General features: G+C 37.5%; 4 protein-coding genes across 5 annotated transcripts; 2 read left to right on the forward strand and 2 right to left on the reverse strand.

Annotated features, from left to right (window-relative positions):
• Nucleotides 1-85: 85 nt before the first annotated feature.
• LOC144205655 (transmembrane protein 229B-like) lies at nucleotides 86-2,865 on the forward strand. Its single transcript, XM_077730168.1, has 2 exons — nucleotides 86-1,464; nucleotides 2,016-2,865. Exons 1-2 carry the CDS (start codon nucleotides 1,413-1,415, stop codon nucleotides 2,489-2,491), a joined length of 528 nt encoding a protein of 175 aa, XP_077586294.1. The 5' UTR covers nucleotides 86-1,412; the 3' UTR covers nucleotides 2,492-2,865.
• haao (3-hydroxyanthranilate 3,4-dioxygenase) lies at nucleotides 2,778-5,533 on the reverse strand. Its single transcript, XM_077730164.1, has 11 exons — nucleotides 5,398-5,533; nucleotides 4,722-4,873; nucleotides 4,473-4,551; nucleotides 4,298-4,381; nucleotides 4,105-4,211; nucleotides 3,887-3,976; nucleotides 3,776-3,819; nucleotides 3,546-3,694; nucleotides 3,406-3,474; nucleotides 3,006-3,088; nucleotides 2,778-2,881 (listed from the first exon to the last, which is right to left on the reverse strand). The coding sequence occupies exons 2-11, from the start codon at nucleotides 4,808-4,810 to the stop codon at nucleotides 2,809-2,811; spliced, it is 867 nt and encodes a 288-aa protein (XP_077586290.1). The 5' UTR covers nucleotides 4,811-4,873; nucleotides 5,398-5,533; the 3' UTR covers nucleotides 2,778-2,808.
• Nucleotides 5,379-7,525, forward strand: mcfd2 (multiple coagulation factor deficiency 2, ER cargo receptor complex subunit). 2 transcript variants are annotated; one of them, XM_077730166.1, is made up of 4 exons: nucleotides 5,379-5,529; nucleotides 6,216-6,377; nucleotides 6,461-6,620; nucleotides 6,729-7,525. In XM_077730166.1, exons 1-4 carry the CDS (start codon nucleotides 5,426-5,428, stop codon nucleotides 6,858-6,860), a joined length of 558 nt encoding a protein of 185 aa, XP_077586292.1. In that variant the 5' UTR covers nucleotides 5,379-5,425; the 3' UTR covers nucleotides 6,861-7,525. The 2 variants fall into 2 exon arrangements, with proteins under 2 accessions (XP_077586292.1, XP_077586293.1); XM_077730167.1 differs by having other exon boundaries at nucleotides 5,506-5,624.
• Nucleotides 7,373-9,279, reverse strand: prop1 (PROP paired-like homeobox 1). Its single transcript, XM_077730165.1, has 3 exons — nucleotides 9,138-9,279; nucleotides 8,113-8,342; nucleotides 7,373-8,037 (listed from the first exon to the last, which is right to left on the reverse strand). The coding sequence occupies exons 1-3, from the start codon at nucleotides 9,247-9,249 to the stop codon at nucleotides 7,675-7,677; spliced, it is 705 nt and encodes a 234-aa protein (XP_077586291.1). The 5' UTR covers nucleotides 9,250-9,279; the 3' UTR covers nucleotides 7,373-7,674.
• Between the last annotated feature and the right edge of the window lie 13,639 nt (nucleotides 9,280-22,918).

The following is a 22,918-nucleotide window of genomic DNA, read 5'->3' on the forward strand; positions in this document are numbered from 1 at the left end:
AGGGAATAGCACATTCTTTAGAAAATGCAGTTTTTGGGTAGAATAAAACGACCCCAAGCAAAAATTTCAAACAGTATTGTTTTTCTTATAGTATTATTTCTTCTCTTAAAGTTTAAACTGTAGTAAAACGTAGTTTAAGTGTTTTTTTGACAGAATAGAACAGGTAGAAAATATGACTTTGGTTTGTTGATTGGTAATGTTATTGAATGAACTGTTCATTTTATTTTTCATCCTATACAGTATTATAAGGTATGTATTTCGAAATTGTGATAACCAGTGCATGTGATGCGCTCAAAAGGTTTGTAACTGCCTATAATTGCCACGCGAGAGCAGCAAAGTGCCTTTTCATTTTTTCCACGCAATTTTATGAATTTACAAAACAAAAAATAAAAACACCTCAATTATGCACAGTTGCTTGGGGGCCAAATCAATACTTTAGTACCAAAATCCAAATAATCAAATGCAAAATTAAATAAAACATCCTGGAACCAAAAATAGTCATGCAAGCTCTTTTTATTTTCTCTCATTTGTTAAACCTAAGTTATTTTCAAATTCATATTCAAATCATTTTTCCAATATTGAAATGAGGACTTTCACACAAGAAGAATGCAACTTTCCCAAGCTAATCCATTTTAATATCTATCCTGCATCTAGTCTCTGACAGTTTTATAACTTAACGGTTATTGACTCTGATACAGTGGCCGATTCTTTCCCATGTATGTTTACTGAGTCCATGGACTCTGATCTGGAGGTCTACTATTAATCAAACTGCTTTTCGGTGGTCATGTTAAATGAATATTCTAAATTGAGACTCCTATGCTTTCATGGTAACGTTAAATCTCATGAATGCTATGAAATATAATATATATAATATTCCAAGAATAATATCTTTAGTTTCACAATGTAGTTTGATGTTAATTTGCATTTATTAGGACTTCAATTGGACCAATGAATGAAGCATATTACTTGTATAGTACTCAATAGTATGAACACTGTGACATTGCTTTTTCTGTCCCATCTGCTTTCATTAACTTTGCTAACTAGTCCAGCTTCTGATGCTCTATTATTCATGTTGAAACTGACCCAGTAATGACTCATCCGTGTATTAGAAGAAGCTTCTGCACAATGCAAAGCACACGACTGTATGTTTGGTTTAGTTCAATACAAGGAGGAACACATTTACTGAAAATTTAAAGGGTTTCATTCACAAGGGAACTTATGCGATCAATACTGGCACTCATACCTCACCATTTTTATCAGGTAGGCCAAGTTTGCATGAGGGGTCCAACACTCTGGGATGGGCACTTATCTGTCTATCATGGATCAGCTTAATGTTTAGCTCAAGATACACACACACACGCACATGTACAAAGGATTGAAACGCCGTACGGAAACACATATGCTGCCTAAGGATGGAGGCGAGAATACTACACGAGAGGAGAACACAAGGTGGTGACCACTCAGGTGAGTTATGGCTGTTAACTGCATGTTAACTCATGCAATTAATGACTGCTCACGTTTTCACTTGGTGACTTAATATAGCATTTATTGGCACCGGCAAAAATATCATGGATGGAGCTTGGCAAATTGTTTTTAAGTTAACTTTGTGCAAAGGGAAAACACAATCGTAAACAAGGAAAGAATCTGCCTTGGTATCGGAAGATCTTGTTGAGTCCTAAATGTAGTAAGGCTTATTCTAAGTCTTATATTCGACAAACTGACCAACTGTCTTTTTAATCCTCCGAGAAGGTGCACTAGAATGTCAATCCTTGAATGCCCGTATACAGTAAGGAAATGCAATAATAAAGTTTTGGATTGACATTTTCCTACCAATAAACAAAAAATGTTTCTTAAACTTGCAAAATAGTACTTGGTAACTGCCATAAGTATCACTTTTATTTAGGTTTACCTATGTCTGCAATTATGTCTAGCCAGTACATAAGAGAACTATTTTTTTTCTTTTAATGCCGACTTAAGCACCTGACGTTTCACTGACAAAATATTCTTGGCAACAGGACATGTTGAAGACCATGACCCAGCAGAGACTTGTGAGAAAGTCTCCACTCGCACCCTTTCCGTTCTGGCTCGTCTTTATGTGTACGCATTGCACGGCTGCTTCTGTGAAGTAACTTTCACAGCTATTTTGGACTGGTGCAGCATCCAGGACCAGAAGATGATGGGATACAGCAGTCTTTGGGCGCTGCCTATGTACGCTACTGCAATTTACCTCATGGAGAGACTGAGAGGTTGGCTACTGACTTATCATCAACCGCTGTCTGTGCGTCTAATAACTTATATACTGTTCATCTATTTATGGGAGTTCACTTGGGGGAGTGGACTCGGGCTGTTTGGGGCTTGTCCCTGGGACTACTCGCATTATAAATACAATCTCAGAGGATTGGTGACTCTGGAGTATGCACTTCCTTGGGGTGTTGCGGCTTTCATAGCGGAGCAACACGTGATCAAAAACACTCTGAGGATAAGAATGTGAAAGTGAACAGCTATTGCTATCCTCTGAAAAAAGAGCTTCCTGCAGGTGCTACCAATCGATGAACTCACAGCAAATTGGAACAGTCAACAATAAGAAAAATATTTCATTCTCTCTCTTTCTTTTTAGTTCCGGTTCCACTTGATATTTGATGCTCACAAATACAACTTTCGAGCAAAGTTTTGCAGAAATACAGTAATTATGAAGGGCCCTCCGTGCATTTATTTATTTTTGCAATTGTGTTTTCTGTTGTTTTCATTAAAATATAATAATTTCAAGTACAGAGAGCTGCATGTTGAATGTTTTATTGGGAGGTTTTATCAGGGTCTTTTACGTTCAGGATTCTGAACCACAACAAGTGCAACAGTTGCCTCATTTCTCTTCCACAGGTACCTACAAGTGAAACATATTATGCATTAAAAAAAACTTCTGTTATGCTCTATGTGAAATTCATAAATGGTAAAAAAAAAAACATCAAATTATTTCATTGATATCGCGAATAATATTGTGGACTTACTGGTTATGCTCAGGAACAAGTAAACTGTCTCCAGCAGAGAGAAGAAACTCTTTTTCATTCATGGTCACCTGTGATGATCCCTCCTAATCAAAAAGGTGAGAATAAGAAGAAATGTCAAGTTTGACTGAATTTATATTCTGCAATCTATTATTTTTAATCTGAAAATGGAAAAAAGGCCAAAACACAATGTAAGTTAATGTTTGAACTGATATCTATATTCATAAGAGGCTCAATGTCTAAAATCCTTAATATGATTTCTCTTTTTTTTTAAATGACGATGCCAATGATTTGCATAATGTGAAATTTCGAATGTATATCATTAAGCAATTTAATGCTAATGCTTATACTGTTATACACAGAAGAGGTAGAATGCCATAAGATGTGCTGAATTAAAGCATACCAGTTGCCAAATCCATATATCACTCTGAAGCAGGGATGCTTCAGACAAACCGGGTCCGTACACCGTTGCCTATCAGCACAATTAGTTCATATTTGTGACATGAAATCTCATCACTAGCTGACAACATTAAAACGGTGTACCTCTGTCTCAAACTGAGCCCCGAACATGTCAATCGGGTTGTTACCACTGGCAAGGAATGGCTTTTGTTTTTCTAGCCAGGACTTGAAGCAGAATGGGGACATCACATTCATGTTGTTCATCTGGAATGGAGGATCCATAAAGACTTGACCTGATAATATAAAATAAATAAAATAATAAAAATATTTGCAATGGTAATGAAATCCAGAAAACGGCAAAAAGCACAACTTACTTGGATCAGGTTTTCCCGTCTTGCACTCCATTGATGACATAAACCTGGTAGTAAGAGGAAATTTAGAATGTGTAGAGTGACTGACTTGTCATCAGATATGGCTTTTCTCACTCTTGGATAATTGGTACCAGTTGGGTTCCAAGATTTTCGCAGTAGAACCATTTCTCAAACAGGATATCAGTTGTGTCGTCAACATAGTACCTGAAAACACATTCTCGTGTCTTTATGGTGACTTGGAAACAGGTAAAAATACATTCGTATTGTCCAATGGCAAATTAAAATTATATGAAATGCATGGATTTTTAAATCTCATCTGTTGAATTCATCACCTGAGGCAATCTGTCTCAGTCTGTAGCCGTTTCCTTTCTACCACTAGTCCTACAGTATGAGCTTGTCTCTGAGGGGAGTGGGGAATCCGAGCGGGCAACAGAAACATCTGAAAATTGATCATTTGAAGAGCAGTATGAATTTAAAAAAATATATATTTTTTTTTAATTTTTAAGTGTGTGGAAGGTCACTCACCTCTCCTTCCTTGATGTGCACATCTTTTCTCGTGCCGTTTTCAATCACCTTCAAACACATGTCACCCTTCAGCTGGTAGAAGAGCTTTTGGAAATGGAAATAAATCATTCACAACAAACAATATGTTACCACACACTCACTACTGAGAAAATGCCGACTGCAAACAAACACATACTTCCTCCCCTTCTTCAATATGGTAATCCTTCCTGGTATTTGGTCCGCCAACAAACATAATGTTTAACTGGGAAAAGTGCCTGAATGGAGTGAAAAAAATCCCTGTATTAATATAACAGTTATATAATATATAATAATGAAATAACAACAGTGAATTGATGGGATTGTGCCAAATTTCTCAATTATTTTGGCTCTGAAATCTCCTTAGTAGTTGCAGAATATTAAGAAAATAATAATCGAATTTACTCACATGAGCTTGTTGCATACTGGTGGCAGGAAAGCATTCTGGTTCTCTGCCAACCACTTCTCCACATTAACAAGAAGATGATTCGTATTCATTATTCGAATTAAAATTTTGGGCTCTGCTCCTGGCTTCTTTTCCTAAACTGCGTCAAACTGTCACTGAAAGTCCAAAATACAAAAGTAGGAGTGGGCAACAAGGAGGAGTTATGTAATGGTGAAAGGTCAACTGCAATCGTGAAGTCTAACATGGATCAGTAAAAAAAAGTGAATATATATGTGAGGAAACCAGTTGACATCCATCAACTTCATGACATTGACGACTATAGACGTCCAATCTGTTTTAATTCGCACGGCAAAACAAACGCATCACGTGATCAAGATTTTATACTGTAAACAATCATCTTATTCCCCCATTTTTAGCCAAGTGTATACTTAGTTCTAACTGGTTACACTTTTAACCACTTTATTTTCGCATGATTTCATTATAAAGGCCAAAGATGAGACAGATCTAGATCTAGACGTTATACAAAAGAAAACAAACATTAAATATGTGGTCTATTTTCATACTTATATTATTCAATTCATACATTTGTTTCTAATATAGATCAGAGTTGCAAACTATTGAAAAAAAAAGTGTCCGCAAAAAGTATATAAGGTATTCATCATGTTTCAGTTGCGCTTACCTTGGTTCTGTCAACCAATCGGAATACGATGTCGTGTCCAAGTGAAACTACGGCAAGCGGGCGGCACCAATTGCCAGAGAGATTGCTCAGTGTTAAGAGGCGCCTGTATACAAGAAGTCAACACGAATCAAGGTACGTCTAATAAAATATAAGAAGCGCTCTAATATTGGAGATCTGAAAAGCAATTTAACACTTGATATTCGTGCGGCACTACAGTCGTCTATGAGGTAACGATATTGAATGTATTTTCCTCAAATCCGTTGGTTAATTTCATGATCATTCACAGCTTCTGATCACGCTGTACTATAAGTGAGTTTAGTTGTACATACTGTCCATCCAATGTTTCCCAAATGACATTGATTTAGATGTTTACATGGAGTAAATGACACATCCGTAAAGAAAACATACTATACTAAGATTATTAAGATCTTCTCTCAAAGTACACAGAAATTGAATTTACTCATTGCAAAAAAATATCCTATTTTAATTCCGATGAATGAATAACATCAGCTGTCTGCACAACATATACCATAGCACCCAATGGCATTTTACTCGATGAATTGAACTGACAGCATGTTTAAAGCAATTTACACATCTGCTGCCATTGACGGCCATTGACGTCCAATTCATTTGAACTGGGAGTGCGTCAACGAATGAACATATATCTTTCCTCCCACACACTTCAAGTGGATTGGACGTCTAAACGTGACAAACTCATTTAAATTCATAGTAGAAGGGCGATAAGAACCACATGATTGCAAAATGTTTTTTTTTTGTCACAGCAGTACTTTTATGTAACATACCTCTGTGCCTTGCAGCATAATGAGACACCTCCATCTTCTCATCTTGGTTTCCTGCCTTCTTCTATGCATCCATGCTGATGGCGATGCTCAACAACATGGAGAACCCTCCATTGTGGAGAGTGCAGCCCAATTGTCGGGTCACAGTCAGTTCGATAAAAGCATGGTCCAAGATAAAGAGTGAGTCAAACATTTAGAATGCATGTTCTGGTGGACTTTGAGCACATGCGCAGTCGTGTGCAGCAATTGCTCTCGTCTTGCAGCCATATTATGGAACACTTGGAGGGTGTGATCGACAAACCAGAGAAAGAAATGTCACCTCAGGAGCTTCAGCTTCACTACTTTAAGATGCATGATTACGATGGCAACGACTTGTTAGATGGGCTGGAGTTAGCTACAGCCATCACCCATGTCCACAAAGAGGTAGGGATTTTGCACTCAAATATAATTTGTCCATTTACAGGTTTCTGTTAAATTGGTATTCACTTTATTGCTGCTTCTTTTACACAGACTTTTTTCCTTTACTTTTAGGAGAGAGGAGAGGACATGATTCCAATGCGAGATGAAGATTTAATCAAGCTCATCGATGATGTTTTAAGGGATGATGACAAGAACAATGATGGTTACATTGACTATGCAGAGTTTGCCAAATCACTAGAATAACATATCAACTCAAACAATATGGCTTTTGCTTCTTGTTTCTCTACAAAATTGTTAAGAAGCTGAAGAAGACTGGCCACTATTGTAAGGTTAATACGTTTTCCCATACTTAGCAGCAGCAAACTGCCAGTTCAAAACATCTGTAGGAAAAAACGTGCCACTTTTGAGGTTAAATCGTATGGAAAATCTAAGCACTTTCAATTCTTGCAGTATCAAACAAATAGTGCCTTTTTAGAGGTTTCTTTCCACAAATCAAATTATTTTGTTCCTCCACTGTCTGGCCTTAGTTAACTATATCTTAATCAGTGTCTACCTCTGGGACAGGTTTTTTTTTTGTTACTTAAACCAAAAGAGCACTGTACAACATCATTGTGTGAAAGTTGTTGATGAAGATTCTATAACACAAACGAGTTAAGATCTGTGAATGTTTTTTTTTTTGCATCCAACAGATACATAAAAAGAAAATGTCATAGCAGATTGAATGTAAACCAGTGCTGTACCCTCATGCTGCCTCTATCACTGGATAAAACTGACTTAAACCCTATAAAGCTAAGCCGACATGCACCCAGGTTCATAACATGTCAGCTTTTTGATGTACAGTTTGCTATTAATTACTTCTGTATGAATATTTATTTTCCCATCTTGTTGAATACAAATATTTCAAATCCTTTCTCTTGCATTCATTTTGCTCACAATTATTATTTTAAACAATACTACCTTTATTCAATACCAATTAGTGAAAGTATGGCACATCCAATAAGTATGGCTAGCAAACAATTTGATGAAGTTTTAATAATTATTATTAATTGGCCAATGCTTAACTCCAGGGAGTGGAAGGGTCAAGGTTTTGCATGGAGGTCAAAGAGAGCATTGTTGAGGTCAGGTTGTTTCTAACGTGGTTGTACCATTCCTCACGCCCTTGCTGAGAGCTCATCTGGGGTGGGATGGGTGGACATGGGCACGGGCTTACCGTACTTTGTTGGTGGTGGGAGTACACCCTAGCAGGCAACACTGTGGACACATGGGGAATGTGGGCCAGGGGCTGAGCGTAATACTGCCGAGCCACAGGAGGTGTCCCATGCAGCAGTGCCCGGTGGCTTGACATCACCCCCATCGGGTGTGATTTTTGGCAGACGCGCTCGTGCTTCCGCTGTTTGGCTCTTCTGTTCTGAAACCACACCTGCTGACACATGGATTGGATATTTGTCCATATTGAAGTGTCTCAATCCATTGATTTATCGTTGCGTTGCTATACCTGAATTCGAGCCTCGTTGAGTTTAGTGATCCTTGCCAGCTCCTCTCTGAAGTAGATATCAGGATATTGGTTCTGTCCAAACGCCATCTCCAGTTGTTCCAGCTGCTTATGGCTAAAGGTAGTGCGGAGACGTCTCCTCGCCGGAGACTGGCGGGCCCGACTCCGGCGGCTGAGAGCCTCAGGTGTGGAGGTCTTGTGTGGTGACCCCCCGCTCAATGAATCTCCAATATCTGTTTAGAGGATGAACAAAGGTGGGGTGTTATACCTTTACCTGGAATGAAAGACCATTCCTCAGCTCTTGTTTCGTGTTGTCCTTGTGTTTCCCTCGCTTGGTATCTTGGAAAAAGCATGACTTAACTCGTTAAGTCAACAATGACGTTTTCCATTAAAGAGGAATTACGCGGACTCGGTGGGTTCCCACTTCGATCAGGCAACCTGAGAGCGAGAGAGCTTTTGCAGCCAAACATAACCTCGTGAGAAAGAGATATACCAGAAACAAGAGGGATTTAATGCAGATTATTACCACAACTACCAGCAAAGGGACTCATTTGTCGGAGTGGAGAATTCGGCTAAGATGTCGCTTTCACACAAAAAAGGCCAATTTGGTAATTGGTCTATATAGCTGCTCCGTAATTACTTAGCTGTTAATTTTACACGGCAGATCAGCAACAGAAGAAGCATCAGTGCTAAATAAAACAATACAGGGGGTATATTTTTTGGGGCAACTTAGTCTTGGGTGTCATTCAAACATTAACTCTAAGTATTATTTGCAGAAAAATGAATTAAAATGTTATTTTTATCTATAATATCAGGAAAAATATATATACTGTATCTTATTGATGAAGGAACAATAATAAAGTATGTAATATTTATATATTTTTTCATCAAGTCAGTTATACATAATTTGTATTTTATCGATTCTATTTACTATAGCTCAGGGTTTTTTTTTGTATCGATGGTAAAAATACCATGAATGAAAGATGGTTAATGAAAACAACATCACATATATGTTTTTGTAAACTTACCTGCCGTAGAGTTGAGAGTGGGCATGTTAGAAGAGTACAGGTCAGCACAGTCCTGGTGGCTCCTTAATTCATCCGCTGTTACTTTTACTTGGGCCATCACTGCACTGCTCATTGATAGAGTGAGACATTTTGGCTAAGCAACACTAAGACACAGCCCATCGGCCCTAACCCTTGTGTCACGTGTCTTTTTACCTTTGTGGAGGTATGGATGGGGGGGAATAGTGGCACTGCAATATGATTCAAGTTGACTCAAACTATTCTGATGTTGGGATATAAACAATGTATGGATATTGTTAATAAAGGTATGTCACGCAATTTAAGGGCGCAATTATACAGTACTTGATGTTTTTAACAAAAATCCAGAAGGATGACACTAGCTGAAGATGGACCAAAATCTTACATCATTATTTTAAAGATATTCATAGGTTTTTCCGTTTATTAAACAATTTATTCAAGCTGTTAAATCGAAAATCTAATTTTCCTTTGCAAATAGAAAAAAACAATTAATCATGTACACATGTTTCCTTTGTTTTGTGAAAAATGAAATCCAGAAAATTAAAAAAGAAAATCTACATCACTGTTTCCTTATTTTGTTTATTCAATTTGTATGTAAACAAGATAAAAAAGTGGATTAATCCAGTCATTTAAGATTATATTTTGATTTTTCACGTTTGAAAACTAAATAATTGCACGTTTAGCATCATCAACCTCAGCTGAACAAGTTAGATTGGCAACATGCGTCTCAGTAAAAAAGAAAAAGAAATCTGTCCACAGGAGGGCACTATACCATCAATTTGAGACAAAACCACTGGCGTCTCTCCATCCTTTCTATTGGGCAATAGCGACTTTTGCAAGAGGTTTTATTTTATTTATTTATATTTTTATCAGATTAGAACAAACAGACTCTTGATTCTTTAGGCTTCCTGTAACGCAATTCATTCCCAGTATTCTCTTTTCTCTGTATTGGTCTCACAAAATGCAATTTGTACCATTTCAATTGAAAGGTCAAATAGGAAGTCATTTTGGTTTGAAGTGATGTTAAAAACATGCCATTTGCTGGCCTTTTAGTGCTAAGTAATCGATTTTAAAATATAACCATCTATTTAAGTTACGTATTAGGCAGGCTGTGTCAATTGCATGTTCAAAAATAAGATTTTTAATTATTGAACACACTATAAAGATGAAAGTGGCCACATACTTTTTGAAATCATATTAGTTACACCCATATGTTGTCCAGCTTTGTATAGTCCTCAGTGACAGTTTTATAAGTGGCAGATGGTCATGTTGTGATGAATTGCACGTGGTTGAATGTAATAGAGAGTCTGCAACAGCCACGCGAGTAGTTTGGGGTGCGTGTATTTAGCCTTCTTCAAGTTTATCACCTAACCCAGCATTCCTTGGTTTTTGTCCCAAACGATACAACACAAAAACTTTAACTAATGAGGTTTCTTCTGAAACAAGCAGCACCCATAAGCAGCCCTTTGTGGATTGATTACCCAGCCTGACCTAACTATGGGGATTAAAATCATTTAAAACAGTAGAGAGTAGAGTAGAAAGTATTTTTTGTTGTTTTCATCAGAAGCATGTCCTTCCCATTAAAATGTAAAGCTGGAAAAGTGAGGTTGATGACCTGAGTTGAAATTGCTTTTTGCAAGACGGACTGATGACGACATGAATACCAGTAGCTCATATTTTTGTGCAATATTCCAGGAAAGAATTCTGAATTATACAACTTGATTTGACTGAAGTATATTGCAAATGAGGCGTTAGTAATCTCCCAATGCTTTTTGTCAAATGGCTATTTTGCAAAGCCCTCGAACTCGAAACGAGGCCATCCTTCTTCAATCAGGCTGCAACAGGGACTTAATTTATTGCAGAACCTCAGATTTTTTTTTACTATGGTGTGGTTGGATCGCACATCTTGAGCACAACAGGCAATTCACACAAACCCGCAGGACCGAAAAACCGCTACAGCCGCAACAAAAGAAAGACACAGCAAATTATTGTAGTGTTTTCAGTGTTCCGAAAAATCGCATTTGAGGTTACCGTTTAGCCAAAATTGAAGTGAATATAGTATACCCACTCCAATTATCTGTTAGTGTGCTGTTAGTGGGGAAAGAGTTGGATAAATTTGACCAAAAAAAATCTCTCCATCCCCAGTTCACACCATTGTATCCTTTCAACCTTGCACTCTGGGTCGAATAACATGTAGGACATACTATACCAAGTGCTTGGTTACCATCTTCACGGACAGCAGCATTGTGAAAAAAAGTGGGCAAGTCCATTATGGACACATTTAGGAAATTATTCCCTCACAGTTTCCTGCGGCTGAACTGGGAGTGACCCGGTTGGCAGACTCACAGATCGATGGAAGGAATGTAACCCTAATCTCCCAACCCCAACATTAACCCCATCACCCCCAATTCTCCTTTCTCATCCAACAACTTCTTTCGCCCATAGAAACTATAGCGGAAAAGGATGCCTTTTATCTCTTAACGTTTTTTAAACCATTTGCAACTTATATTCTGACTTTTAACAACAAATAGCAATGGGAATTTTGCAACAAAATGGATATCTGTAACAGGATATAAAGAGTGGAAAATCAACTGACTGTGATAGATCATGTTGGAATGCCTCACATGGGCACATTTGGCTCTGGCTCCACATTTTCATCCTTTTCAAAAAGAAAAAAAGTGGTTTTGTTTGTGTAGCCCTCTTAATTGCTGTAGTCATTATATAACATCTTGGAAAAGTTCCATATAACTACATTCATTCTTGTCAAAAGCAGATTGGAAAGAGTGCCACATTTAATAAGAACATGCCACATTGCAAAAACATGCATGGTAGGCTAATTCAGTGTTTCCCATGTGTGACATACGAATGACAGTTTGCAGAAGTAAAGCAAACTATTTCTTCTAGATTAGAACTGTACATCCCTGAGATATATATATATATATATTTTTTATAAAACCTCAGCTCTTGGTTCTTGCCATGCTGGAAACTACATCTTACGTACAACTCTGTCATCAAAATATGATGTCATTGTTACATAATATATAATGGTATGTTGCAGTTCTGTCTACAAATTTTACAGTGCCAGATATAATAACAAACTGTCAAACTGTAGAAAGAAACTCTCATTTTATATCCTCTACCTAAAATGAGCAAAACAGCTGCAGTAGTGTATTTGCAATATTTTTGTTGCTATGTATATTTATATTGAATGATTTACAAATATAGGCAGTTTGGTGTCCTGTAATGATAATCACTGGCCTAAAACGCATTTTTTTGGAATGCATAAAAAGCCAGAGTATGGTAACTGAAGAGAAAAAAACATTCCAGCACAGAAAGAATATGAAAACTGCAAACTCAATAAAAAGTGGAACTTTGTATGCCAGAACAATAAAGCAGACGTGCTAACAACCAACCAACAAAGATGCTTATCCCAAACCATTTCAAATTTAATTAATATGGTTTTCTTGTCCAGACAGATATTTCAAAACGGCGACTGCACAAAAAAGACATAAAATTTAATTGCATTGTACATGAAATAACATTGCACAATATGAAACCTAAAAACTTTGTGGTCTCCTTTGTGCTAAAACTTTCATTGATGCATTTAAAATACTAATTCAAATATACCCATAAATGTTGCATGTCCACATGACGCTAACAATTCAGTGAAAGTCTCTACAGAGAGTTGGGTCACAGTTGGACTATCACATCATACTTGACTTTTCAAGCACCCATTGTTACTTTAAAAGCTTGTTAGTAAGACTGTAAAAAGATGTAGCTTAATTTAACTGGCTTGCATAGCATCAGTCAACTGTTTAACAGGTGATTGGTCCAAAAGTGGGAAGAGTAATGGGAGAGGATTTAGCCCTGTTGGCCTACAGAATGTGAATGTGCGATTGATTGTGAGTAACAGAAGTGAGTGCGGAAAGTAACATTTTCAACGAAATATAATTGTGTAAATAAATAAATAAACAAGTATTTACGCACAATGTGTTTTTTTCTGATTGAAATATAGGAAAGGAATTACCTTCATATTATAACACCCAACTATTTGTACAGAACTTTTATCCAGATGAGCCAAAGCCCAAGTTTCTTATGGTGCCAACAGAAGCCACACCCAGAACAGCTGGAATGGAGACAGAAGCACACGGTTCGGAGGGGAAGAGAGCCATTTGTCAGCAAAGAGAGAGAGAGAAATTGAGAGAGTGAAAGAGACAGAAAGAGAGCGAGAGGGAGCGGAGCTGCTGCGTTGAGAACATATGTACAGGTTACATGGAGAAAATGTATTAGTAGTGCAATGTGGTGGTGTACTCTAAACATTAGAGTAAATATTTAGGTGGAACATCAAAATAATTGCATTGGTTCTACATAAATGTATATAATATATAATAATCTTATGGATGCAACAGGAACAATAGAAGCATTTATAGGGCAAATATAGGGAAGCTTTGAACAAGGACCCTTTGCATATTACATGTGCCTCAGAGAATGCACTGTAGTAAATTAAAAAATCCAAGTATGTTTCATTAGTTTTAATATATTATTTTTAAATCACCAAATATATAGCAAATTTAGGTTTAAAATGATGAAATTTGAGTGCATCTCTCTCTCAGACACTGGGCGTATCCACTAAATGTGCTGTAACCACATGCTGTTCAACTGTCAACTGCCCATCAAAAACCACAATTACAACAGAAGGGTGCTGATTCATCTTGCTTATTTCTTAGCCTACAAGTGTTCTAGCCTCACAGATATATTCGTTTTAGGCGTCTTAAATATAATTCACTGGATCAACATAGAGCTTTTCCATTCCGTGACAACGAGACACTCTAAAACAGCAACACCAGCATGAAACCCATTTGGCGTCAGACCCCTTTCCTCCTTTCACTCTTTGCCTTTTCCCCATGACGTGCAAGCACTCATGGCTGACAATAAGGCGCTGTAAAGCAGATGCGCTTTACGACCGTCCAGATAGAAGATGCCACACTTGCAAAAAGAGACTTTCATAGTAGTCATGCCATAAAAAAATCATGAAAACTGACATGGTGACTCAATTTTAACATGATAGGCTTAAATTTCGATTATATAAGGAAAAACGTGCATTGTGATTTTTATATGGCCGCCAACCTCACTGTTCCTTTTTTGGAATTTGTCAGAGGCTTTTAAGTATGTGTGAAAATTGGGAGCAGTCGGGACCTGCTGCCCTATTGCGAACGTACTGTATCCAACTGCCCTATTAAGGCTGTGATGTCACCCTAAGTACAGAACGGGCAGTGCTAGAAGCAAAAGGCCGAAAAAAGAACTGCCTAGAAGAATAATTATATGAGAGAGGGAGTGAATCAGGAAATAGCTTTTGGTTTGGGGAAGCCAAAAGTTCGGAGGAGCATTGCCAGGTGCTAACTCAAAACAGAATTTTAAAAAGGTGCAAATGCAAATAGAGCCAAAATGTGTTCTTTCTTCACTTAAAACAGCTGACATTAGCCGTTGGTCAGCAAGGAGAGCAAACACTCGCCCCCTCCGGTGCTTCTCTTTCTGTTAACTTTCCTCCACTTAACTCATTTCCATTTACTTTCCACTTTCTTTTCTTTATCATTCTACATACGCCAATGGTTGGCAAGCGCCCATCCCTTTCCCGGTCCCTCACAAATTTTAATGGGTATCTTCCCAATCACTTTTTTTATAGCAGGAAATTTCAGCACACCACATTGCGTGAGCAGAGCTGAAGTAGTGCGCCATTCTTAGCTCTGTGCAGCTGAGTGCCAGGCTCTGTGTGTGTGTGCATGTGTGTGTGTGTGTTTGAAAAGGGGGAGGTGAACTAGAGTGGCATTGGTGTGAGTTTGTGTTCCCAAGCTCCAGCCCACAGAACCCCCTTCTTTCGTCTTTTGTTCACCAATGTAATGTCAATGTGGAAACGCCCAAGTACTGCGAGTGCGCCATAGTTTCAGGAATCTTACCCCATCACCTTCACCCCACATTTCACTCTATAGGCAATAGTTTTCACTCCTTGCCTCTCCTTTTCCGTCTTTCTTCCTTCAAGCAGCCTTTTCTATTAACCCTTTGAGAGACAGTGGAACATTGGAAAGTAATTCAATAGTTAACAGCCAGCTTTGAGTGCCTAATCTGTTTTCTACATGTAAATTTTCATTAGTGCAAGTCAATTTAAAATTTTTGATGGGGTCATCATTACATAGCACCTTTACAGAGTAAGTTTTGCTCATGTAAAAAGGGAAAGTAATAAATACATTTTATAGAATAATTAAATAGGAGCAAATATATCCATTTACAAATATTAATCATTATAAATACATGTATGAAATCATTAAATATTCATAAGAGTAAATTAATGAAATTAAAATGAATATAACCTCAAATTAAAACTGGTCACACCCCCAAATAAAATTTGTATTGCATAGTTGTATATAACAAATTGCTTACCAATGATGGGGACAGACATCTAGTTGATTTAAACTGAGACGAAAGGCTGTGAATGCTTATGTTTTGAATAGGAAAAGCAAATAAACTTTTATTAAAAAAAAACAATAACATTATTATTTGTTATTTTTGAGCTGTGGACTAATTGCAATAATGTTTACTGATCCCCACTGCCTCCCACCCTGCCAGTATTCTCTCTTAACAACGGCCATTATTTTTAGCCACTGTGCAGAGTCGTGTCATTTCCTGTTGTAGAGCCCTCAGTTGTGCTGACCACAAGTCAAGACTCAAACACTCTGTTCTTCCCGTATCACTCTCAAGTCCAGCACGTTCTCAACATGTCCTCGGTGAGAGACGACCACCAAGAGATTTGGCTCCGGTTCCATTTTAGAGCAAGTAACGTTTGGACGAACAGACCAAATGTCTCTTTCTACAAATATACATTTTCAAGGGAGCAGTATGTCTGAATGCATTCAAGCAGCATGGTGGACAATCATGGCAGCAAATGCAGGTGGGAGCACACGTGGCAGACAATTGACAGACATAAATAGTGGTAGGATTGTGGTAAATCAAAACCTGGACCAGTGGGAAGTTTTGGCATATATTTTTCCAACTTCAGTTGCTTTTGTTGTAACAAGCATATGACCAAATATCTTTTCCATATACTATTTCTTGGCTGTGGATGGAGTTTGCGTGTTTATAACATTTGTTCCTCATTCTTGCATTGTTGTTGCAGCCTTGTTGCATGCTTGTAGAAATAATTGCAATTGCAAAAATGAGTAAATTAAAAATACTTTGTGCACAGTGATGATGACAAGCAACATAAATCATCAGGAAACGACGGCGGGCCAACGTGACATCAGAGATGCTTAAACCCCCTCGGCTTTTACAAAGGGGAGCCTGGGGATGAATGAAATAGCTCTGGGTTTCTTTGTGGTGATCTTTGGCTGAATCACACTGCTGAGAAACAAAACCACAGTTTCTCTTGGACCCCTTTAGTTGTGCCGCTGCCAGTATTCACCAGGACTGGAAGAGTAAAAGAACACAGATTTTCCGGTCCCATTTCTAGTTAAGGCCCTTTTCAAGTAAGTGTTATTAAAACGCAACATGCTTTAGTTTTGGACTCCCGGGGAACGGAAAGGTTCTTAGAATAGCTGAGTCACCCAAAGCTACACTGGTAATTCTTTTTGCATAGCCTTTGTGGTGTTTGAACAAATAAAGACCGGCTATTCCTTAGGCTATTCCTTGACTTCATCAGGATTCAAATAATGACAGAGACTGAGATATAACTCCTACTGGAGGGAAATTTGTATATGATCCATGAAAAAAAAAGCTTTTCTAAATGGATAAACACTCACCTAAGAAAGTTATATTTAAATATTTTAATCCTAAGTCATTTTCAGTGTGCTTTTGTAAGTAAATGTTCAGATAACAGTTGTTAAATTGAATATCCCAGGCGGTAGGGTGTTGGCATCAATTTTCTATAAATGACGAAAATTAACGTCAAACAGATGTTTCAAAGGCATAAATGTTTTAAGGCCTTTTCTCAGATTCTATGATGTTTATGTTTCTCAAATTTGAAAGACCAAAAATAGTGTGATTACTACACCATTAGTAACTCAACTTCAAATAACTTTGCCTATTTGGAAAGCTCATCAAAAGCAATATAACGACAGCTGCATATCCCATTGGTAAAAAAAAAACAGTGACCAATCAAATTCATGTCATGAGAAAGTATCATTCCACAATTTAAAAGCTTCATTGCATAAATCGGACTAGCACCGCCTAGTTACGTACATCCACAGTGGCGCACCGGGGACCACAGAGGCACCCATTGGATCTCCACCACACAGCCTCAACATGCACTGAGAATGAGGGATTAAATATAATGCTCGCATGTCAAGTCTGCAACTCTAGAGATGGAGTGAGTAGGAAGGAATTTGTCAGAGCTCCATAAACACATGCATGAATTTGATTCTCAGTGCCAGCGCTCTGACTGAGGAGAACTTTCCAGGGGCTCGCTGAGAAATGGGAAGGCTGAGGCTGCTGGGCAGACTGAGAGTTTATGCAAAGGCCAGCCAAGTGCCAATGATACACTGCGCTGAAGGAGAATGACACAGGGGTGTGTGAGAGTGTGATGGAAAGTGGTCGGACAGGGCGGCCCGCTCTTAAATTTGACTCGGATATTTTCAAAATGAGTTGCGAGGGTAGACGATCCTATTCGTTCCCAATATTTGTCAAGTCAGAAATTTGCTCAATGAAAGGTGACCATTTATTGCAGGGCACAATGAGACGAATACCCATACACGCTCACAATAATGCCTAAAATCAATTTGAGTGTCTAAGAAGCAGTTTACCATGCAAGTTTTTGGGATGTGTGAGAGCTATTATTCTTAAAATTAATATAAAAAATGAATATAATGTTACTAAAATCAAACTCTATTAATATAAAATGAATAAAAACAGAAATATACACTCCTTAAGTGTAACACTACAGTTCTTTTAGTTTGTCATAGTATTTAACTCAATACATGACGTTGATGGCGATAGACATCTAGTTCATTTAATCCAGGAAACCTGGATCCAAATGTTAGTGTTTCAGTTGTTCATTCGCCCCTCTCAATGGGTTAATTCATGTATATTCTTCTTCACAGTATTTATGGCACAGTACACAGTGCTTAAATTTCCATTAATGATGGATGGCTATACATGATAACAAGCTTATTTCTACATTTATTTGAATTAGAATGGATAATGTAAACCATCGAGGAATGGACCGAGTTCAATCATAGATACTCGCCGTAAGGCAAATTCCGTCATAAAAAGTAAGCGATATGCACTTGGCGAGCAGGCCCCTGCACATTTATAACAAGGTCAATCAGAGGTGAAACACATGAGTGCGCGACACATACTTGGAGGCTCTCCAATGCTGGGATGAGCAACGGCATCATCTCACTGCTTGCTCTTCCCATTTGTTTTCTTTTCAAATGAAGGCTGTTTGGTGCTGATAAGACGTAACGAGTCAAGTGGTGTGGAAGTAGGCTCAGATGTGGCTTTACAGCTGTGTGCGTGCACAAAGCTGGAAAAAGAATGAAAAAGAGTGTGTAAGTGTTGCATCAACAAATCAAAGGATACATTTGCTCAAGGCTTATTGACATTTACATGTAGAGTTTAACACCCAAGATATTTAAATATCACAGAAAACATTGTTTAAATGGTGTATTACTTAGTACATTTTTAATAAATGTACATCAAAATAGACTTTGTTCACTATTACAAACTATAAAATACAATGAATTCATATAAAAAAAACTTTAAAAATACTATTGAAAAAATTCTTAGGTAACAAACTATCTTCCTTTGTAATAAAAATAAACCCCAACTAAAAAAGAGACATGTTATCTAAATTGCAGTGTCATGGTTCCACTCTTGACATGCCGTTTGATGCTGCTGCCAAAAATGATTGCTTGTTGCAGGCCAATGTGCCAAGCAGAGATAAAGCGCTATTTACTGTTAGGGAGGAGGGTGCATTAGGAGACAAACAAATCCAGAGATGAAATATTGCTGTAGAAAAACTCAATTTTATTACCATTTCTTGGCTTCATGTTGAACTTTCTCTGCCTTGTTTTCTTTTGACCTTACCCAAGAGTTCCCCACACCATCCTGGGTGTGCATCAATTATTCATAATCCTTGGGTAGCTAACTTGAAACTGATAACCCACATGCTATTTATAATTTCAAGCATGGCGTTCTTGGCTGCTTGGTAGTGTGGCTGTACAGCTGCTTCATGGCAGAGTAATGGAGTCTTTGGATGGTTGGACTGGAGGCATGCAGAAACATTTTTTTCTTCGGGGTTGGACGCTGCTGGGTTTTAAACCGGTCTGCTCCATTGGATAAGGAACATTAATGTTGGAGTAACTGGACAGGCGTCCAATCTGTTTTAACTGGGGGTTTGGCATTGAAGAACCATGTAAATAATGATCCTGTGTCCATTTTGACTGGGAGGGTGAATAAACGTTCATTTACTTATTCACCCTTCTAAAAATGCAGCCAATACATTCAAAGTCATGTAGATTTAATACAAAAAAAATGAAGTTCACAAAATGTTTAAGTTCACTTTGTGATAGATGAATTGAAATGGTTAAGTAGTACTACTGGCATTTAAAAATGTCTGAGAATGGCTATTTTGTGTACTTCTGGAAAATAAGGCCCATAGTTTATGTTTTTTTCTTCAGTATTACATATCAGAACAAATTAAATTGTGTGTCTTTTCACTTTATTAAACAATATTACTTACACTGGGATTTGTTTGCTCAAAACCTTGCCTTGTGCTATATTATGACTGGAACTCAAAGTGCAAAACTGCAAAGCATCACAGTCGTAGGTGGTTTGGTTACAGTTGTTCAGTCTGGGAAGATAAAAATAATTCTTCTGGTAAATGCAAAAAATATCACCTGATATCTAATAAAGTGTTCATTAGACTTACTGACTCACAGAATAGAAAGTACTAGGGATTAAAAAAAAAAATCAACTTTCACAGGTTTACACTTAACAATTTTATTGGAATATTAAGACAATGAAGCAGAAAGCCAAGCACCAAGAGTGACAGCTACACGTATAAAGCATCATACGACTCTTCCAAATGAATAGGTTACACTGGAAAATGTTTTTTATCTCTCCTCTCTTGACTGGTGACATAAACACAGAAAAAAACTGTGAAAAAAGAGCATGGCGATGCCATTTACGCACACCCGACCCTACCGCACAGAAAACAGACAACAGGTGTGGCTGTGGGATTGAGGCAAACATAACGGCAATGTTCGTCAATGAAAATGATTAGTTGTCATTTGCTGTCAAATATTGTTGCCTCAGCACCCACACCCCCACACAAACTCATGTGCACAAACAGCATTAAAGTGACAGGATTGCAACCTTTGTTACGTTAGACTCTGTTGCATATTGGGGAGTTGTAAAAATGACAAATTCAGACTCATCCATATACCTGTTGGCATACAGCATTTAAATCCCCTTTCTAAAATATAGAAATTTGTGGAAACTCCTTTTTAAATATTCCTTTCTTGAAAACAACTTGCCTCACTCTTATCCTGACCTGGTGGTAACCCGCCATAATAGACGGCTCCACATAGTGCAGCTTCATAACAAAATGAAATCATTTCCTTTTGTAAAAAATATAAAATGCAAGTCGCATGCTGTTTAGAAATCAAACATGGTGCTGGCTAAATGTGGTCCATGTTTTGCCAGTGTGCGTATGTGTGTGTGTGTGTGTGTCCATGCACCAAAGTCTCATGCTTCCTGACTTCGCTATGGTTCATTATTGACGATTGCTTTATTGTCACTTTAGTTATATGGTAAGATTCTAGCATTAATATTAAATACTTCCCATAGGGAAAGATATTGGGATCAGTCTTGACACCCTCTTTGAAGTGGACCGGCTTAATTTTGAACAGAACGGAAAAGGGACAGACAGAGGTGTTGTTCACTGGAGTCATTGCTCCTCACAGTCATCTCTGCATAATTTCCTCTGGGATTTCCCACTCTCACGCTGTGTTGGCAGCATGGAGAAACTCCCATTTTAACACACTTTTTGCTTCACATAGCTAGATAAATGAACTCTGGACTTTCAAGCAAAGCTTCATATGAACACACACATTGGTAGAGTGCAGTCGGTGGCTATTATGACAATGAGACAACTTTCCATCTAGCTTTGTTCAGAAGACTGGTTCCAAACCAGTCATTGGCTTCAAAGGTAGTCGATGGAGTTGAACTCCACGCAATGTAAACAAGGTGGAAATCAGTCAAAGATTTTTATTTAAATAGGCAATTTATCATCATTAAATAGGCATTTGCCATCCAGGTCTGTTAATTGAAATATCAACATTCTACTTATTCATTCCTTTCAAGTTTAATATATTATATGCCAAATATCATGAAAATATAATCTATTTTTTTAATTTAATTTAATCTTTACCATTTTTCTTGACTGTTGATTTAGTTTATCTAGTTTGTAGCAGCACAAAAACAAGAAATTTAGATTATACATCCAGAAATTTCTACCCCTTTAATAACCCTTTTTTTTCATTTTAATATCATTTACTCTATAATAAATTAAGGACATCTCTGTCTAATGCCCATTCCTATTTAGTGCTCCTATCACACTCTGACATTGAGAAAACAAATTTGCACTCATCTATGGCTATTAAAATTTGTTAAAACGGACAATAAAAAAAAGCTCCACTGACTGCCCAAATACTCACCAGTTGCACTGTACAACACAACCACATGATTAAAGTGCTATTAATTTAAGAATTTCAAAAAAATAAAATAAACTTGTAGTCAAGACAGGCAAGGGCACTCAGGGAACAGTAGCCATCTTTAACTTTATGTTGGCCTCGGACGGGTAAGCTGTAGTGAAATGGGGACTTTAACTTTACAATAAATGAGTGTCATTAAGATAGTCTGTAATGGCTCAAAGAATGACCCTCAATTTCTAAATATGCCTGAGACTGTTGCTGCCTAGTGAAAATAGTATGCGTTATTTTAATGTTGTGCAAGGTCGAAAGAAATGAAAAAATTAAGGTGTTTTTATACATTACTGATTACATCAGTGTGTGGTGAGATTAATATATATAGGTGAGTTAGTTAACAAAAATGTTTGAGTTGCAGTAGAAAATGAAAATTTTTTAGTGTACATTTAAACAGAAAGGGAACATCTCATTATCCCAGAAAATGTCATATTTGTCTATTTAAATGTTGATGTGACAGCTCAGGGTTCCACGCTACCCTAGACACATTGTCACCCTTTCTGAAATATATGCAATGCTTGCTCTGGTTTTCTTTTAACTGACACTAAAGACCACATATGTTTGAGATACAAGCTTTAAGAGAAATGGTGTCGGATTCAAGTTATTTTACCTTCACCACAGAATATGGATTTTTAAACCAAATTTCCAGACTATAAATCACACTTTTTTAAAATAGTTTTAGCCTTTTGTTTTACATTTTATTATTGTTAATCTAAGGTTTGTTTGCTCTTGGTTTCTGAATCCCCCTTGAAAAAAAATGCCCACCCAAAAATGCGATTTAAACTCAGGATTGACTTGGAGTCTGAAAAAGAGGCTAGGTAAAAAAAAAAAGGACAATGTACAGTTGTAGCAGATGAAATTATAAACTTGGAAAGTCCAACCTTCATCTAATAATTGGCAATAGCTTATCAGACTTAGCACCAGTAAAGTCTTATGTGCACCGAGAGTAAGAGAGCTTGGATTTTATGCACCTTTTTTATTACTTGTGTGATTTGATGGCATCAGTGGGCA

Source organism: Stigmatopora nigra, chromosome 12 (genome assembly GCF_051989575.1).
Source record: "Stigmatopora nigra isolate UIUO_SnigA chromosome 12, RoL_Snig_1.1, whole genome shotgun sequence".
NCBI classification, from domain to species: Eukaryota; Metazoa; Chordata; class Actinopteri; order Syngnathiformes; family Syngnathidae; genus Stigmatopora; species Stigmatopora nigra.

Bases quoted from the DNA above. Each gene is read 5' to 3' on its own strand.
- LOC144205655 (XM_077730168.1), top strand. From the start codon at position 1,413: ATGGAGGCGAGAATACTACACGAGAGGAGAACACAAGGTGGTGACCAC. The intron at 1,465-2,015 runs GTGAGTTATGGC...TCTTGGCAACAG, and splicing joins ACAAGGTGGTGACCACTCAG to GACATGTTGAAGACCATGAC.
- mcfd2 (XM_077730166.1), top strand. From the start codon at position 5,426: ATGTCGTGTCCAAGTGAAACTACGGCAAGCGGGCGGCACCAATTGCCA. The intron at 6,378-6,460 runs GTGAGTCAAACA...CTCGTCTTGCAG, and splicing joins AGCATGGTCCAAGATAAAGA to CCATATTATGGAACACTTGG. The intron at 6,621-6,728 runs GTAGGGATTTTG...CTTTACTTTTAG, and splicing joins TCACCCATGTCCACAAAGAG to GAGAGAGGAGAGGACATGAT.
- prop1 (XM_077730165.1), bottom strand. From the start codon at position 9,249: ATGAGCAGTGCAGTGATGGCCCAAGTAAAAGTAACAGCGGATGAATTA. The intron at 8,343-9,137 runs GTAAGTTTACAA...TCCTCTAAACAG, and splicing joins CACTCTCAACTCTACGGCAG to ATATTGGAGATTCATTGAGC. The intron at 8,038-8,112 runs GTATAGCAACGC...ATGTGTCAGCAG, and splicing joins TCAACGAGGCTCGAATTCAG to GTGTGGTTTCAGAACAGAAG.
- haao (XM_077730164.1), bottom strand. From the start codon at position 4,810: ATGAATACGAATCATCTTCTTGTTAATGTGGAGAAGTGGTTGGCAGAG. The intron at 3,977-4,104 runs GTGATGAATTCA...ATGTGTTTTCAG, and splicing joins ACTGAGACAGATTGCCTCAG to GTACTATGTTGACGACACAA. The intron at 3,820-3,886 runs GTGAGAAAAGCC...TCTTACTACCAG, and splicing joins CTGGTACCAATTATCCAAGA to GTTTATGTCATCAATGGAGT.